An 18,889-nucleotide genomic window follows, 5' to 3' on the forward strand; every position below is an offset into this window, starting at 1 on the left:
ATATTTAAAGCAAAATGGTAAATTGTTAGGAATAAGTGGGATCTGGAGTATAAAAATTCGCTTGCCTGTGCCGCTTCCCATTAAAATTTCTGCTGCTTCTGTGTTGTGTTGGAGAGAAGTAACAAAGTCTCGGAGTGAAGAGTTCTAAAGAGTGAGATAATGCTTGATCCTCTCGATGAGAGAGTAACACTGTGCCTTGCTTTCAGAAAGAAATTTCAAAGAGCCTGATGTTCTCAAGCCACAAGTCTCACATCATGATCTTCATTGGATTCTTGAGACCACTTAGTCCTCAATCTATTAGCCAGTCTGATATATTCAGAAAGTCTTTGGCACTTTCTAGGCATTTTTATATGCAAACAAAATGAAATCAAAATGGAATGAGTAGGCACCCAAATCACAAAGATGACTTACGACTCATTTTTCCTATCAAAGACTATCTGTAAAACCTATCAAATGAAACAAAGCAATTTTATAAACTTTTTAATACACATTGCAAAACTGGTAAATTTTTGTATCCTGGGGAAATAAATCCACCATTAGTTTGTATTCGTAAAGATAAGATTGCAGCATTCACTTCTGTCACCAACAAACTTCTGAAAATACTAATGGCGCCATCTATTCGACCTTCCGTGTACTATGCAATGATGATTAAACACCCTAAGTACTAAGCTGAGCAGACAATTTTAGATGGAACTTTGTACTACAATATCTTCCCCCCCTCCCCCCCCCCCCCCCCCCCCCGTGTGTTCCGATTTTGATAAAATAAAGCCTATATGTTGCCCCAATCTACACCCAGGCACTTGTGAAAATCCCATGAAAATCTGTTTAGTAGTTTTGAAGATTAGTGTGTTTATGCAGAAATAAAGACATAGAGTGAAGTGGGGTAAGTGTAACCATGTTTTGGCATAGTTCAACTTTGACGCCAAATTGCCAACTTGTTATTGAAGATATGATTTTGAAATTTCTCATGCTTAAAATTTGACTTGTTGACTTTTAAACAATATACATTTTGTTTTTGAAAAAAAGTTATATGGTCAAATAATTGTTTTCAAAATTTTGTGTTGTGAGGTTACACTTGCCCCATGGTTCGGGGCACTGTTGTACCCATACAGAGCATTGTGAAAGAGACTTGGGGTAAGTGACCTGATTACCCAATTTTTACTGAATTTGAGGGTTTTTAAATTATCAAAATATCTTAAATTTTACTCAAGATATGAACTTTTTTGCACACGCCTCTTTGTATATTATGAAATACACAGAAAATGTTAGCTAAACTAAAAAATAAGTGTTAGCCTAAACCATAAAACACTGAAACAGAATGCATTATAGATGATTTATTTTTGTTTTAGGCCTGTAATTTATTAGTTTAAATTCTACAAAAGTAATATTTTTTTCTTTAGTAGGCAATTTAACAAAAATAATAAAATATCTAGTCTCAAGAGAAATGAAAAATTCACTTTATAAGTTCACTTTCTATTATCTTTCATGGTAATTGAACTAAAGTTGTTGGAAATTTGTGTTTAATGCTAAACTGCCCTAATTCAACTTATTATATTCACACTTAGGCCTGAACTATTATTTAGTCACTGAATGTTGTATGAATCAAATGTAACACGAAATTCAGGTCTCCCTTGTGACCCAAAGTAGGTTCAGGCAACACTGAAATGACATCAAAGGATGGAACTTCCGTCTCATCTCTTCTGTCAGGCCAGTAGAATGTGTTGCCACGCTTTGTCTTATTTTTGCATCTGAGGAAAATCACTTCTGAATCTCCTAAATCACTAATTTTGGTAACTTGGCCAATAAAATGAACTTTCTTATATTTCGTTGCAAAAGCTACCAGAACATAGTTTCCAACTGTAATTTTATCTTTGGCTTCAAAAAAGTTTGCCTGTTCTTCTTCTTCTTCACAGTTTATCATTTCTTTCCTGAGATCGTCGAGTGTTATTATGGTCCCATTTTCTTCATCACTACTTATTAAAGATAGGCCTCCTTCAGTTTCACTTCCTGCACTTGTTGATTCAACTTCCAGTCTTTTTTTCTTGTTACCCACATGAGATGCAATTTCGGATAAAGTAACAGCACTTTGTTTGGAAGATTTACTTTTCATTACCAAGCCCTTTTCTATGCCGATAACGCTTTTTTGTTTCGCTTTCTCCTTATTATTCTTGTTTCCTTTAAAATCTTATTCTTTATAGATGGCATCTTGAAAAGTGATAACTTCAGCTCCTGGTGCAATCCTTTTCTTCTTTGTTTTACCAGTGGGACTACACTGTCAGACTGTTTCTAATAATAAGCTTTCAAATGACAAATCAGAAGTTACAGAACATAATGAAACATTGGTTAGCTTGTGAATGGTTGACAAAGAACTTTGATACTGGAAGAACTGAAGGGCTCAGTAGATGTAGGCCTATAAAATTCTGGAGATTGTTCAGCTGGAAGCTTCTCAAAAATCTGAGTACTTTCTGTTAGAGATGTAGCTTCCACACAGTCTATGACTGCATTATCGTGAGCTGGCAATGGATTTGTTTCTGCCAGTGATTTGGTATGAGCTACGTATCTTTTATATGCCTCCAGATCATATCTAGTTTTATCAATTACTTCTCTACTGTAAGGGAATATTCCTGCTTTTTGAAAACCACTTTTCAACAATTCAGGTGGTGTTTCATTCCATACAGTAGTGAGGAGATTGGAAAAGTTACGTTTGCTAATTTTTACCCCTTGATGATGTCTCTGGTGACGAGTTAACTTTTGGTCCCAAGTAGATTTCACACTCTTAAACCCTGCTACATCCATTGGCTGCAGGATGAATTATCATGCTCAACATTGTTGTCAGTCAAACAATGCTTCACATACTGTACTGTAATTGAAATGGTGGCATTCTTTACAGTTCTGTGTCATATTTTATAAAAGGAAACATGGTTTAAAAATATAGTAGACTTAAATAAAAAATAAAATATATCTCTCACAAGCTCAGCAGACCTACAAATCCAGCACATCAAGTATTCTGGTATCCATATGTACAGGAAGGCCAGTTTAGTTGATATAGTGCGATGGCAAAAACAAGGTTACGGCTTAAATAAATAAATATGTTCCGGTAAGTTTGTTTGGGGGAAGTGTAACCCCCCATGGTTACACTTGCCCCAGCCGATTGGTTACACTTGCCCCACATGGGAAAAAGTTGGGGCAAGTGTAACCATGCCTGGCATATCAAGAGCTTTATCAGTAGAGTAAAACGAATCTCATATTTGAAATTATTATGCAAAAGTTAGTTTGTAACCAAAAAATAGTGCAGTTATCTTTAAAACTGCAAAAATGACAGACCACCAAATTCTGAGCATGTCACTCACTCGCAGAGTGAAAATGTAGACGTCAATTCAAGTCCAAAAATTAATTACCAATTTATGTCAGATTTGACAACTTATGGTTGAATATAACAAAGAAAGGAGTAAATTAACATGTGTGATAGGTCAGAGGTAAAAATACAGCTTTTTTAAGGCACCATAAGCCGTGGTTACACTAACCCCATGGTTACACTTACCCCACTTCACCCTACACAACAGTTTTACTGTTTTGTTATTCATACAGACCAGATAGAAATTTTCATATATTTGACAAAACATCCTGACATTTTGAATGGACAGACTGTACTAAAAAATAAAAAAATTATCGAAAATTTCACCAATATTCTCACAAATACATTCCTTTGTCTGGGTGTTCCATTAACACAGACAGTAAAATTCAGAAATAAAATTATATAATCCATTAGACAAACAAATCAAATTATCTTGGGATGTGAAGCAATTGACTCTGGAAATTACACATTATCCAAAATTAATATGCTGATTAAAAGTATCATATCCTTAGATAATTGTATAGCTGCTATTGGGAAATGTCTTTGTAATGTGCTAAGAAATCAGAATATAAGGTAAGTTAAATTATATGAAACAACACCAATATCACTTTTCTACATGATGCCACTGATGATGGGCACGTGTGCCTAATTATACACTCCTGGAAATTGAAATAAGAACACCGTGAATTCATTGTCCCAGGAAGGGGAAACTTTATTGACACATTCCTGGGGTCAGATACATCACATGATCACACTGACAGAACCACAGGCACATAAACACAGGCAACAGAGCATGCACAATGTCGGCACTAGTACAGTGTATATCCACCTTTCGCAGCAATGCAGGCTGCTATTCTCCCATGGAGACGATCGTAGAGATGCTGGATGTAGTCCTGTGGAACGGCTTGCCATGCCATTTCCACCTGGCGCCTCAGTTGGACCAGCGTTCGTGCTGGACGTGCAGACCGCGTGAGACGACGCTTCATCCAGTCCCAAACATGCTCAATGGGGGACAGATCCGGAGATCTTGCTGGCCAGGGTAGTTGATTACACCTTCTAGAGCACGTTGGGTGGCACGGGATACATGCGGACGTGCATTGTCCTGTTGGAACAGCAAGTTCCCTTGCCGGTCTAGGAATGGTAGAACGATGGGTTCGATGACGGTTTGGATGTACCGTGCACTATTCAGTGTCCCCTCGACGATCACCAGTGGTGTACGGCCAGTGTAGGAGATCGCTCCCCACACCATGATGCCGGGTGTTGGCCCTGTGTGCCTCGGTCGTATGCAGTCCTGATTGTGGCGCTCACCTGCACGGCGCCAAACACGCATACGACCATCATTGGCACCAAGGCAGAAGCGACTCTCATCGCTGAAGACGACACGTCTCCATTCGTCCCTCCATTCACGCCTGTCGCGACACCACTGGAGGCGGGCTGCACGATGTTGGGGCGTGAGCGGAAGACGGCCTAACGGTGTGCGGGACCGTAGCCCAGCTTCATGGAGACGGTTGCGAATGGTCCTCGCCGATACCCCAGGAGCAACAGTGTCCCTGATTTGCTGGGAAGTGGCGGTGCGGTCCCCTACGGCACTGCGTAGGATCCTACGGTCTTGGCGTGCATCCGTGCGTCGCTGCGGTCCGGTCCCAGGTCGACGGGCTCGTGCACCTTCCGCCGACCACTGGCGACAACATCGATGTACTGTGGAGACCTCACGCCCCACGTGTTGAGCAATTCGGCGGTACGTCCACCCGGCCTCCCGCATGCTCACTATACGCCCTCGCTCAAAGTCCGTCAACTGCACATACGGTTCACGTCCACGCTGTCGCGGCATGCTACCAGTGTTAAAGACTGCGATGGAGCTCCGTATGCCACGGCAAACTGGCTGACACTGACAGCGGCGGTGCACAAATGCTGCGCAGCTAGCGCCATTCGACGGCCAACACCGCGGTTCCTGGTTTGTCCGCTGTGCCGTGCGTGTGATCATTGCTTGTACAGCCCTCTCGCAGTGTCCGGAGCAAGTATGGTGGGTCTGACACACCGGTGTCAATGTGTTCTTTTTTCCATTTCCAGGAGTGTAGTTTGAGAATTGACAAACTGCAGAGTGAGCACCATGTGTACAATAGTACAGCACTTCCTTCTTCATCCCCAGCTCATTACCACCTGGATCAGTACTACCTACCTATATACCACCATCCTCCATATCCACAACCTGGCAGCTATCAAACACTATGTCTCCTAATATCGTATTGGCTCGAAATACTTCACCTCCTTCCTTACGCATATCAAGAACTGTATCCCAGTAAATAGCTACTTCTCCATGAGGTTAATATATACAAACAAATCTGAGGCACTGCTGTGAACACCCGACTGGCACCCTACTATGCCAACCTGTGTATGGGACGTGTAGAGAAAATGTTCCCAGATACCCAAAATCCCAAATCCCCTCTCTCGTTCAGGTTCATTGGTGATCCGGATGCAGGAACGAGACACTCTTTCCTCAATCGAACATGCATCTCCACATCTCAAATTGCTTCATTCGAACCTCTATCTGAATCAAGTCCACTAACCATCGACAGCAACTGCACGATATTTCTCCCCATTCCACACTAAAAAAAAATCTTCCGGACAGTCTTCCCATCTGTGGACAGTTATCTGCAGTGTTGATGAAACTCTTGTCCCATAGGCTGAAGGTCTTACAAAAGCCTTTGCAGAGAGGCATTACCACTCATCCTGCCCCAAAATCTTGTCAGCAGTCAGATTTCCCAAATGTATCCACACGTACCATTAATACTCCACTCACACAAATGAACTATAAAGGAGCCTTTCACTCCCCTCCCTCCCCCTCCCCACTCACAACCCAATATACCATCCCCCAATGAAACAACTTAATCATATCCTTGATCAGAACTTCATCTATTTTTCATTGTGCCTAAAAGTGAGGCACCATCCCACCACCAATCCTCTCCATCCCTCCCAAAAGTGTTATTCTGCCACAAACTAATCTAACTAATATTCTAGTCTGTCCTTGTTCCACACCTTCTGCCAACTCCTTGCCACATGAGTCTTACCTCTGAGAGAAAATCTGGGTACAAAACCAGTCTGTTGCACCCATCTAGTACATCAAACTCCACTGCTTTCATAGGCTGACCCTATCCCATCAGAGGCAGGGACACCTGTGAATGGAGCTAAGTCATATTCTGCCTCCGCCATTCCCTTTACATGGGCACAATGCTATTCCTTTTACATGGGCACATCACCACTCAAGCATCTGATTGAGCAGAGGTGACAGCTCAGTGGCAGACCACACTACCTAGCACAAAATCCTCTATTTTGATGGTGATGTCACAACCTATGCGGTACAGATGTTTCCCCTGGATATCAGCTTCTCCAAATAAAGTGTATGAAAAATCATCCTTGCGACACGTCCTACAGAGCCATAGTCATCCTAGCCTTGGCCTCTGCTAGTCACTGCCCCGCACCCACCTCCATGATCTTCACTTAACTTGCCCTGCAACCCACCCTTCCCCGCTCCCCCCATTCTCTCTCCTTTCTCCATTCTCTCTATCTCTATTCCAAACCACTCCTCCCAGTCACTGGGCAAAACTCACCCTGATTGCAGGCGAAGCCACATTCCTACCCTGTGCATGCTGTTGCCTCTCATCGTCTGCCTCATTCACTCTACCCGACATTACTGCCCACCACGATCACTCTACAGACACTGTAGCCCAGCAGGAGTACCTATACTCTGTAGCCCTGAAGGTAGCAGTGTTCTCATTCTTTCTCACATGCTTGCTGAAGGTTCACTATTAGAAGAGTTGTTACCTTCACTCTTTAAATTATTTTTTTAAAAATAAAGCCAACGTGTTAATGGAAAGTATCCTTTATTCCATTATTAGCTCACAAGACATACCTCTTTTTCTCTCTTCCCTGATTTGCTTAGTTTAAGCAGGAGTAATGCTCTACTGTCTCTGCCATAAATTCCGAGCTTCCAGATTTGATCCACACTTAAATATGATTTTCCTGTCTCTTGCCATTTCTTTTACTCTGGAGCAAAGGGATGACAAGGAGAGGTGAAGAAAAACTGAATAAAAGGCTACCTCTTTGAAAGTAGCTTCTGTTTACAAAAAGAAAGAGGGCAGACATGTTCAAATTGTAACATTTCTTCCAGCCCATAATTTTCCATGATGGACACATAGGTGTTGCCATTAAATCATACTATGTCTCTAATATTATATATAAAAACAAAGATGAGGTGACTTACCGAACAAAAGCGCTGGCAGGTCGATAGACACACAAACAAACACACAAAATTCAAGCTTTCGCAACAAACTGTTGCCTCATCAGGAAAGAGGGAAGGAGAGGGGAAGACGAAAGGAAGTGGGTTTTAAGGGAGAGGGTAAGGAGTCATTCCAATCCCGGGAGCGGAAAGACTTACCTTAGGGGGAAAAAAGGAAAGGTATACACTCGCACACACGCACATATCCATCCACACATACAGACACAAGCAGACATATTTAAAGACAAAGACTCTTTGTCTTTAAATATGTCTGCTTGTGTCTGTATGTGTGGATGGATATGTGCGTGTGTGCGAGTGTATACCTGTCCTTTTTTCCCCCTAAGGTAAGTCTTTCCGCTCCCGGGATTGGAATGACTCCTTACCCTCTCCCTTAAAACCCACTTCCTTTCATCTTCCCCTCTCCTTCCCTCTTTCCTGATGAGGCAACAGTTTGTTGCGAAAGCTTGAATTTTGTGTGTATGTTTGTGTTTGTTTGTGTGTCTATCGACCTGCCAGCGCTTTTGTTCGGTAAGTCACCTCATCTTTGTTTTTATATATAATTTTTCCCACGTGGAATGTTTCCTTCCATTATATTGATATGTCACTAATATCTTATACTTACTCGGAAGACCTGTTTTCGGACGATAAATGGCTTCCACGTTTGCTCGGTCGATTAAAATCTTCGACAGCTTGACTTCTGCAGGTCCAAATACACCAGCCATTACAGCTGTATTTCCTGGAAAATGAACTCAGCAATGTAAGTGACAGTACACCATATCTAATGGAGACAAAAGGCAATCGCACAGTGAAAGGTTTTGCAAACAATGGACTGATGTGATGTTATCAGTGCAAAAAGAGGATGTGATTGATAGAGATAATATAGTACTAGGTGTCTATTTTGCTCTTAGTGATCGGCTTAAGAGTTTTTCTGCATATAGTCCCTAATACCTACAAACTGAACACACATATACAAAATTTCATGGAAAATAAATTAGTTTCTATGTATATAGACTGAAGCAGGAAGTGAAAATTTGTACCAAGGCCGGGAATCAAATGTGAGTCTCCTGCTTACTACACAGGTAATTTAGCCACTAACCACCTCGGCACAGCAGTTCACACAACTGCATAGATTACCCTGGCAAACCTCCCTCCTCGATCCAAATTCTTGCTGCCGCCCCAGGCTACTTTAAATTCCCCTGAGTAAGTAGGACACCAGTGTTTGATTCCTGACCTTAGTACAAATATTCACTCACTGCTTCAGTCTATATACATAAAAATCATATCTGTATATGAGCAGAAGAGTCACTGAAACTGTGTAATTTCATTTAAATAAATTAGTCTTTGAGTTAAAAGTTGGCCTGAACTTAAAAATGCTTTACTGGGTAAATATCAATGGTATGTGGGAAATATTTGCATACATCTTATCTGTGATCCAATCCACTCAGTACCTTAAGGGTAGATCATGTGACACTTCTGCAGCACTGTGAGGAAAGACAGGATTATTAGCGTTTAATGCCTGACTGACAATGAAGTCATTAGAGGCAGAGAATGCTCAGACTGGGGAGAGAAATTGACCAAGACCATTTTAATGGAGAGCAGGGCCGTCACAGCATCTGCTTTGAGCAGTTTAGGAAAATCAGGGAAAACCTAAATCTGTTTAGTAGGACAGGCGTTAAACTGTCATAATCCTGAATGTGAATACTGCAGCTTAGAACTCTGCGACCTACTCAGCTGCAATACTACGATGACATAGGCTAATCTGAGTCAATGGTCAACTTCATCTGTGGGTCAACTTGGCCTAATAGCATTTTTAAGAACTTCTGTCGAACATATTTTGAAGGTTTACTGCCAATGAAAATTCATCCAAAGTTTGTGAATATTAATGGGGAATTTCCTCATCCTTTAAATATTCTATGTAAGGACATCTCAAGTTTACAATCGCACTTTGAAATATCGAAAAATGCACAGTATGGTACTGGGTAGTAGGCGATGAAAGAGAGAGGATCACGATCATTCACAAAGAAAGAGTATGTTACACTCTGAATGCGGGCACACGTTGTAGCGAGCAAAACGTGAATGTAAAAACTGATTTCTCAGTGATGCTGAGATCATATTAAAAGTAATAAACTGATACAGTGCAAAAAGTTTTTAATTTGAATGAATTGTGGATACATTACTCTATGCTAAAAGCAACAATAATCAAAACAGAGGATGGCAGCCAGTGGTCTAGCACAAAAAGAAGACGATGCTCCTTTCATTTGCCTGAGAGATAATGGCCAGTCTTGCTTCAAATTCAAAAGGGTTCTTCTTATTGATTATGTTGCAATAGGTTTAATAATAGAGTGTTTGAGTGACAAGGTATTTATACAGACAGACACATTCAAAGAAGTGTGCATCCACTTAAGAACCTCGCATGGAAAGCTTGTTAAACAACTCCCCATATTGACAAGAGACTCACGTCACATTTACTCCCACACGAAGTTTGTCAGTAATGAATCACAAAAAAGCAGAGGCTATAGAGGGGCATGTTCATCGCAGTTGACAATGATATTGCCTCTAGTGAGGTCGAAGTTGAGTGTGACACTGAAGTTATCTGGTCATATATAACAAGTGTAGGTGAAACCAAGTTAATTGTTGGATGTTTTTACCAGCCACCCACTGTAACAGTTCTAGAATCATTCAAAGCAAGTCTACAGTCAATAGTGTGTAAATACCCTGATCACACAATACTAGTCGGAGGTTACTTTAACCTACCGAGTATGGACTGGGATGTCTATGGATTCATTGCAGGGGACTGCAGACAAACAATCATGTGAAATACTTTTGAAACTGTTTTGAGCAGCTAGCTCAGCAGCCCACACACAATGGAAATATCTTGGACCTTGTAGCCACAAACAGGCCAGACCTTATCAATAATGTCAGTATAGAAGTGGGGATTAGTGATCATAATGTCATTATAGAGGCTATGATTATGAAAGTTAATAAATCATTCAAAAAGGCTACGAGAGTTTTTTTTTTTTTTGGGCGCAAAACTGCTATGGTCATTAGCGCCCAGCCCGTGACTTAGGAAACAGTAAAAAACCGAAATTTAAAACCAGCAGCAAGGGGAACAAAGTCATAAAATTGGAGAAACTAAAAGCAGAAGGAATGCTTAAAAATCCACTACAGAAAGGGGTTGGTTGTCCCAAAAAAAAGCTTCAAATGACTGACGTCATTTCACTGTCACTAATAAACTGGAGAACGCGGTCGGCTGAGCGCGTGTCATCTGCTAAAATCGACGATAGATCAGGCGATAGCTGTAGACGGGAGTGTAACGGATTAAAATAGGGGCATTCAATTAAAAGGTGTCTTACCGTCCACAGCTGAGAGCAGTGGGGATGGCTAAAAAGACAGTGCCCTATCCGGAGTCTAGCTAAAATTACCTCCTCCCGACGACGCGTTCGGGAGGAAGAGGTCCAAGCGCAAGGAAGGGCTTTCACTTCCCGCAATTTATTATGGGGAAGTGTTGACCAATGCGCATGCCATAATTGAGCAACTTTGCGACATAAACCGCTCCGTAGATCGGTGAAGGGAAGCGACTGAATAGCTGGCCGAGGAAGAGAGACTGCAGCCTTGGCAGCTATATCGGCCGCCTCATTCCCACAGATACCAGCGTGTCCCGGGAGCCAGAGGAACGCCACCGAGACGCCCCCCAGGTGGAGCAAGCGCAGACAGTCCTGAATCCGGTGGACCAGAGGGTGCACAGGAAAAAAGAGCTTGGAGACTGAGGAGAGAGCTGAGAGAATCTGAGCAGATTACGTACTGTATCCGCTGATGGCAGCGGATGTAGTGGACAGCCTGGAGAACAGCGTAAAGCTCCGCAGTATAAACTGAACACTGGTCGGGAAGCCGAAAGTGATTTGGGGTGTCGCCAACAATAGAGGCACTCCCTACACCTAACGATGTTTTCGAGCCGTCAGTGTAAATAAATGTGGTGTCCGTCATTTGTGCACATAGAGCAGCAAATGCCCAACGATAAATAAGTGTAGGGGTACCATCCTTGGGAAATTGACAAAGGTCACGGAGCAAGTAGATCCGGGGGCGGAGCCAAGGCGGTGCTGTACCCCAAGTTGTCAAGAAAGTTTTAGGAAAGCGGAAGGAAAGAGAATGGAGCAGTTGACGGAAGCAGACTCCCGGGGGTAGTGGGGAGGAGGAGCGGCCTGCATACCCTACATCAAAGCAGGCGTCGAAAAAAAGGTCATGGACTGGATTAGCAGGCATGGAAGGCAGATGGCTAGCATAACGACTCAGAAGGACTGCCCGTCGATTGGACAGCGGAGGTTCAGTAGTCTCAGCATAAAGGCTTTCCACAGGGCTGGTGTAAAAAGCTCCAGACACTAAACGTAATCCACGGTGGTGGATAGAGTCGAGACGCCGAAGAATAGACGGCCGAGCAGAGGAGTAGACTATGCTTCCATAATCCAATTTCGAGCGCACTAAGGCACAATAGAGGCGGAGAAGGACCACTCGGTCCGCTCCCCAGGAGGTACCATTCAGGACACGGGGGGTGTTAAGGGAACGCAGACAGCGAGCCGAAAGATAGGAAACGTGGGAGGACCAGCACAGTTTTCTGTCAAACATAAGACCCAAGAATTTAGCGACGTCTGAAAACGGAAGGTTGACAGGACCTAGATGTAAGGAGGGCGGAAGAAACTCCTTACATCGCCAAAAATTAACACAAACGGTCTTACTGGGTGAGAAACGGAAGCCGGTTTCGATGCTCCACGAGTGGAGGCGATCGAGACATCCTTGAAGACGTCTTTCAAGAAGGCTGGTCCGTTGAGAGCTGTGGTAGATCACAAAATCGTCCACAAAAAGGGAGCCCGAGACATCAGGAAGGAGACAATCCATAATTGGATTTATGGCAATGGCAAACAGTACAACACTCAGCACGGAGCCCTGGGGTACCTCGTTTTCTTGGGAGAAAGTACGGGAGAGAGTAGTGTTCACCCGCACCCTAAATGTGCGCTCTGCCATAAATTCGCGAAGAAAAAGGGGCAGCCGGCCTCGAAAGCCCCAAGAGAACAGTGTGCGGAGGATGCCTGTCCTCCAACAGGTATCGTATGCTCTCTCCAGATCAAAAAATATTGCTACCGTTTGGCGTTTTCGGAGAAAATTGTTCATGATATAAGTGGAGAGAGCAACAAGATGGTCAACTGCAGAACGATGCTTTCGGAATCCGCATTGGGCTGGTGTTAAAAGACTGCGGGATTCCAGCCACCAAGCTAAACGGTAATTCACCATACGCTCCAAAACCTTACAGACACTACTCGTGAGAGAAATGGGGCGATAGCTAGAGGGGAGATGTTTGTCCTTTCCAGGTTTCGGAATGGGAACGACAATAGCTTCCCGCCATCGTCTGGGAAAGGTACTGTCGGTCCAAATTCGATTATAAAGGCGAAGGAGGTAACGCAGACTATGGGTTGATAAATGCAGCAACATTTGGACATGGATACCATCCGGTCCTGGGGCGGAGGAGCGAGAAGAAGAGAGGGCATGTTGGAGTTCCCGCATGGAGAAAACAGTATTGTAGCTTTCGTGATTTTGAGAGGAGAAAGCAAGATGTCGCACTTCTGCTGCAAGTGTCTTCGGGAGAAACGCTGGCGGGTAATTTGAAGAGCTCGAAATCTCAGCAAAGTGCTGACCCAATGAGTTAGAAATTGCGACGGGGTCCACTAAGGTATCATGCGCGACAGTGAGCCCAGAGACCGGGGAGAAACTAGGCGCGCCTGAGAACCGTCGAAGCCGACTCCAAACTTCCGAGGAGGGAGTGAAGGTGTTAAATGAGCTAATAAAGAATTTCCAGCTTGCCTTCTTGCTATCGCGGATGACGCGACGGCATCGCGCACGGAGCTGCTTATATCGGATACAGTTGGCCAAAGTTGGATGGTGACGGAAAATGCGAAGAGCACGTCGCCGCTCACGTATTGCGTCACGGCATGCCTCGTTCCACCAAGGAACTGGGGGGCGCCGGGCCAATTCGGAGGTGCGTGGTATTGAACGTTCCGCAGCTGTAAGAATAACTTCGGTAATATGTGTGACCTCATCGTCGACGCTGGGAAAGCGACGGTCATCGAATGTCGCTAGAGACGAAAAAAGTGTCCAATCGGCTTGGGCAAACTGCCAGCATCGCGAGCGCATATATGGCAGTTGAGGCTGCAGTCTAAGAACACATGGAAAGTGGTCACTCGAGTGTGTATCATCAAGGGCAAACCATTCGAAGTGCCGAGCTAGCGGAACAGTACCGACCACAAGGTCCAAATGTGATAAATTCGTCGTGGAGGCAGAAAAAAATGTGGGGACCCCAGTGTTGAGGCAAACTAGAACCACTTGGTGGAAGACGTCTAGCAATAGTGAGCCACGTGGACAAGGATGTGGAGATCCCCAAAGCGGGTGGTGGGCATTTAAGTCCCCAACCAGCAAATAGGGGGGTGGAAGCTGACCAAGAAGATGAAGGAGATCAGCTCGTGCCATTGGTGTGGACGATGGAATGTATACCGTACAAAGAGAGAACGTGTATCCAGAAAGGGAAAGATGGACGGCGACAGCTTGGAAGGAACTGTTTAAGGGGATTGGGTGATAATGGAGAGTATCATGGAGAAGAATCATGAGTCCTCCATGGGCTGGAGTGCCTTCAACAGAGGGGAGGTCATATCGGACGGACTGAAAATGAGGGAGAACAAAGCGGTCATGGGGACGCAGCTTTGTTTCCTGAAGACAGAAGATGACCGGCGAGTAGGATCGTAAGAGGATCGACAATTCATCCCGATTGGCTCGAATGCCGCGGATATTCCACTGGATAATGGACATAGGGTGAACAGAAAATGGAGGAATGTGACCAAGGGTGCTGTCAACTCAACGACTGCTCAGAGCTTGCGACCGACAGCATGGAATGGCATTCAGTTGAAGGCAGAAGATCCTGATCCATAGGTTGGTCAGGAGCAGCTCCTGCCACCAGCGATCGGCCGGTTGACCGGCCACCAGCAGTGCGCCTCGGCGACACAGAACACGGCCGAGGGCGATTTCCGCCAGGTGGTGCTGTAGATGGGACACGCCTTGGCGGAGAAGGAGAGGAACTGTGTTTCTTTGTAGCCTTCTTGGAAGTATGGTGTTTAGATGAAGGAGGAACCGATGGTTGTGAAGTTGCGGTACGTAAAAACTCTTCACGAGTATGCTCTTTTTTCGAAGACTTGGCGTCTGACTTTTGGGCTCGAGATTTAGCAGAACCCGATGAAGGGTGAGCCATAGAGTGGGCAGGCGAAAGTGGTGAGGTTGAACGGGCGATCTTTGCGCTGGCCGATCTGACGACCGTGGTACTAAAGGTGAGGTTGCAAGTCTGCGTGGCCACCTCCTTTGTTGGCCGAGGAGCAGCAAGGACAGTGCTGTATTTTCCTGTCTGAGGCACGGTGGGCTGTCAACTGGCGAATAATTTTCGAGCAGCAAAGGTCGACACCTTTTCCTTCACTCTTATTTCCTGGATAAGCTTTTCGTCCTTAAAAACGGGGCAATCTCGAGAGGAAGCAGCGTGGTCACCCATACAGTTGATGCAGCGAGGGGATGGAGGTGGACAAGCACCCTCATGGGCATCCTTGCCACACGTAACACATTTGGCCGGATTGGAACAGGACTGGCTGGTGTGATTGAACCGCTGACATCGATAGCAACGCGTAGGGTTTGGGACGTAAGGGCGAACGGAAATTATCTCATAGCCTGCTTTGATTTTTGATGGGAGTTGAACTTTGTCAAATGTCAAGAAGACAGTGCGGGTTGGAATGATGTTCGTGTCAACCCTTTTCAGAACCCTATGAACAGCCGTTACGCCCTGGTCAGACAGGTAGCGCTGAATTTCTTCGTCAGACAATCCATGGAGGGAGCGTGTATAAATGACTCCACGCGAGGAATTTAAGGTACGGTGCGGTTCCACCCGGACAGGGAAGGTGTGGAGCAGAGAAGTACGCAGCAATTTTTGTGCCTGGAGGGCACTGTGTGTTTCTAACAACAGGGTGCCATTCCGTAATCTGGAACAAGACTTTACAGGACCTGCAATTGCGTCGACACCTTTCTGAATAATGAAAGGGTTGACCGTGGAGAAGTCGTGACCTTCGTCAGACCGAGAAACAACAAGGAACTGTGGCAACGATGGAAGAACCGTCTGTGGCTGAGACTCAGTGAACTTACGTTTGTGAGCAGACATTGTGGAAGGTGAGGAAACCATTGCGGAAGAATCCCCCATGATTACCGGCGTCTCCGATGGCGCGCTCCTCCCTTGTGGGGGCCCTCACTGAGGGCACACCCGCCTTAGGTGATTGTTCACACGTCAGGTCACACCTCCCGACAAACGGACGGAGGGACCAATCGGCACTTTCGGAAGGTATCAGCTCGGGTAATCACCCCTCCCTGGGCCTGGCCATTACCAGGGGGTACGTACGTGTCCTACCTGTCTACCCGGGGCGGGGAATTACGCGTTACCCCGTCACCGGCTACGCATGGAAGTGCGTGGGTCGGCCTTCAGACACGCACAGGGTGGAAAAAAGAGAAAGGGAAAGGAAAGAAGAGGGGGTCTCAAATGCCGCAGCAGAGAAAAGGGCAAAGAGAAGAGGGAAGGAAAAGAGAAGGACAGAGGAAGGACGAGGACTTGCAAGTGTAGAAAGCAAGGAATTTGGAACAGTTTTGAGCGTCCGTCTCCGGACGTAGGCACAAACCATACTCCCAGAGGGGGAGAAAGGGAAGGAAAGAGCCAGTGGTGAGGGGGGGGGGGGGGGGCAAAGATGGGGGACGGGGAAGGATGCGGAAAGGGAAGGGAAGGTATGCAGCCCGGAAAGGAAGGAGGGCCACATTAGCTCGGGGTCCCGTGCTCGCTACGCACGTGTCCACAAAAGAGTTGTGGACCCCCTGGGGGGGGGGGCTACGAGAGTGTTTCTATTAGATAGAACAGATAAGCAGTTATTAGCATCTCACTTAGACAGTGAACTGGCATCACTTAGTTCCAGTAAGATGGGTGCAGAGGAAAGTTTAAGCAGATTGTAAATCGTGGTCTGGAAAGTTATGCGCCTAGTAAATGGATAATGGATGGAAAAAGACTCACCATGGTTTAATAATGAAATTCGGAAAATGCTGAGGAAACAGAGGCTGTTGCACTCTTGGTTCAAAAGGGAATGCACAAATGATGACAAGCAAAGGTTAGCAGAGATTCATGCATCTGTGAAAAGATGTATGTGCGAAGCATACAACTACCACTGTCACACCTCAGCAAAAGATCTGGCATAGAATCCAAGGAAATTCTGTTCGTAGCTAAAATGGATAAGTGGGTCTCAGGCTTCCATTTAGTCCCTTATTAACCAGCTTGGCATGGCAGTTGAAGATAGCAAAATGATAGCCAAAGTTTTAAATTTCATGTTCAAGAAATCGTTCACACAGGAGAATCGTACAACCATAGCATTACTTGACCATTGGACAGACTCCATATGGACAACATAATAATAAGCATTCCTGACATACAGAACCAACAGAAAGATTTGAAAGCAAATAAATCACCAGGTCCGGATGGAATACCAATTCGACTTACAAAGAGTATTCTACAGCATTAGCCCCTTACCTGGCATGCATTCACTGTGAATCTCTCATTGAGCACAAAGTTCTAAGCGACTGGAAAAAGGTGCAGTTGACTCCAGTATATACGAATGGTAAAAGAATGGACCTGCAAAGTTACACAAAATTACAGACTAATACCCCTAACTTCTGTTCGCTGCAGAATCCTTGAACATTTTCTCAGTTTGAATATACTAAACTTTCTTGAGCCTGAGAAGATTATGTCCACAAATCACCATGGTTTTAGACGGCATTGCTGGTACAAAACTCAGCCTGCCCTTTTCTCACATGATATAATGCGAACTATAGATGAAGGGCAACAGGCACATTCCATATTTCTGGAAAGCATTTGACATGGTGCCCCACTGCAAGCTATTAACAAAGGTACGTGCATATGGAATAAATTCACAGATATGCGAGTGGCTCTAAGAATTTTTAAGTAATAGAACCCAGTATTTTGTCCTTGACGGTGAGTGTTCATTGGGAGTGCCCCATGGAAGTGTGGACCACTGTTGTTCTCTATATACATAAATGATTTGGCGGGCTGGGTAGGTAGCAGTCTGTGGCTGTTTGCCTACAATGCCATCGTGTACAGTACAGAGTTGAAGTTGAGTGACTGGAGAAGGTGCAAGACAACTCAGACAAAATTTTCAGTTGGTGTGATGAATGGCAGAGAGCCCTAGACGTGGAAAAAATGTAATTTAATGCGGATGAGTAGCAAGAACAAACTTTTAATGTTCACACACAGATATACGAGTGTACTGCTTCACATAGTCAAGTCTGTGGGAACACTGCAAAGCGATACAAGTTGGAACGAGCATGTGAGAACTGTGGTGTGAAAGGCAAATGGTCAGTTTCAGTTTATTGGCAGAATTTTAAGAAAGAGTGGGTCATCTGTAATGGAGACTGCCTATAGGATGCTGGTGTGACCTAGTCTTGAGTACTGATTGAGTGTTTGAGATCCATACCAGATTGGACTGAAGGAAGGCACAGAAGCAATTCAGTGGCAGGTTGGTAAATTTGTTACCGGTAGGTTCAAACAACACATAAGTTTTACAGAGGTGCTTAGGGTACTCAAATGGGAAACCCTGGAGGGAACGCGACATTCTTTTCAAGAAACACTGTCAAGAAAATTTAGAGAACTGGCATTTGAAAATAACTGCCACATGATTCTTACTGCTACCAACATACATAGCACAGAAGGACAACAAAGACAAGATATAAGAAATTAGGGCTCATAAGGAGGAATATAGACAATAGTTTTCTCCTTGCTCTATTTGCAAGTGGAACACAAAAGGAAATGACCAGTAGTGGTACAAGGTACCCTCTGCCATGCACTGTACAGTAGCTTGCACAGTATCTATGTAGATGTAAAGTGCAGAAATACGACCTTGAGAAATAACTTACAGTACCTAGCATTCAGTGTTAATGTGACACAGGAAGAAGGCAAGTGGACTGTAATAGTAATACCACAATTACAATCCATGGAAAAAGTGAATAACTAAACTATGCAACATCAGAGTACCAGGCAAAAGAAGGAAGAAAAATAAATAAATCAACTTTTCTGCAGACACTAGACTACTTGCACTTATTTCACATGGTGACAAGACATTTTGTCTTTATAAGCTTCA

The 18,889-nt window shown here is 44.4% G+C and overlaps 1 protein-coding gene across 1 annotated transcript in view; it reads right to left on the reverse strand.

Moving 5' to 3' along the window:
- LOC124805151 (exosome complex component RRP46) overlaps positions 1-18,889 on the reverse strand; it is a 59,485-nt gene that overhangs the window by 38,180 nt on the left and 2,416 nt on the right. The window contains exon 2 of the mRNA XM_047265621.1: positions 8,254-8,367. Within this exon, the coding sequence (XP_047121577.1) occupies positions 8,254-8,367 (114 nt within the window). The remainder of the gene's footprint in view (positions 1-8,253; positions 8,368-18,889) is intronic.

The sequence above is a fragment of the Schistocerca piceifrons genome, chromosome 7 (assembly GCF_021461385.2).
Source record: "Schistocerca piceifrons isolate TAMUIC-IGC-003096 chromosome 7, iqSchPice1.1, whole genome shotgun sequence".
Lineage (NCBI taxonomy): Eukaryota > Metazoa > Arthropoda > Insecta > Orthoptera > Acrididae > Schistocerca > Schistocerca piceifrons.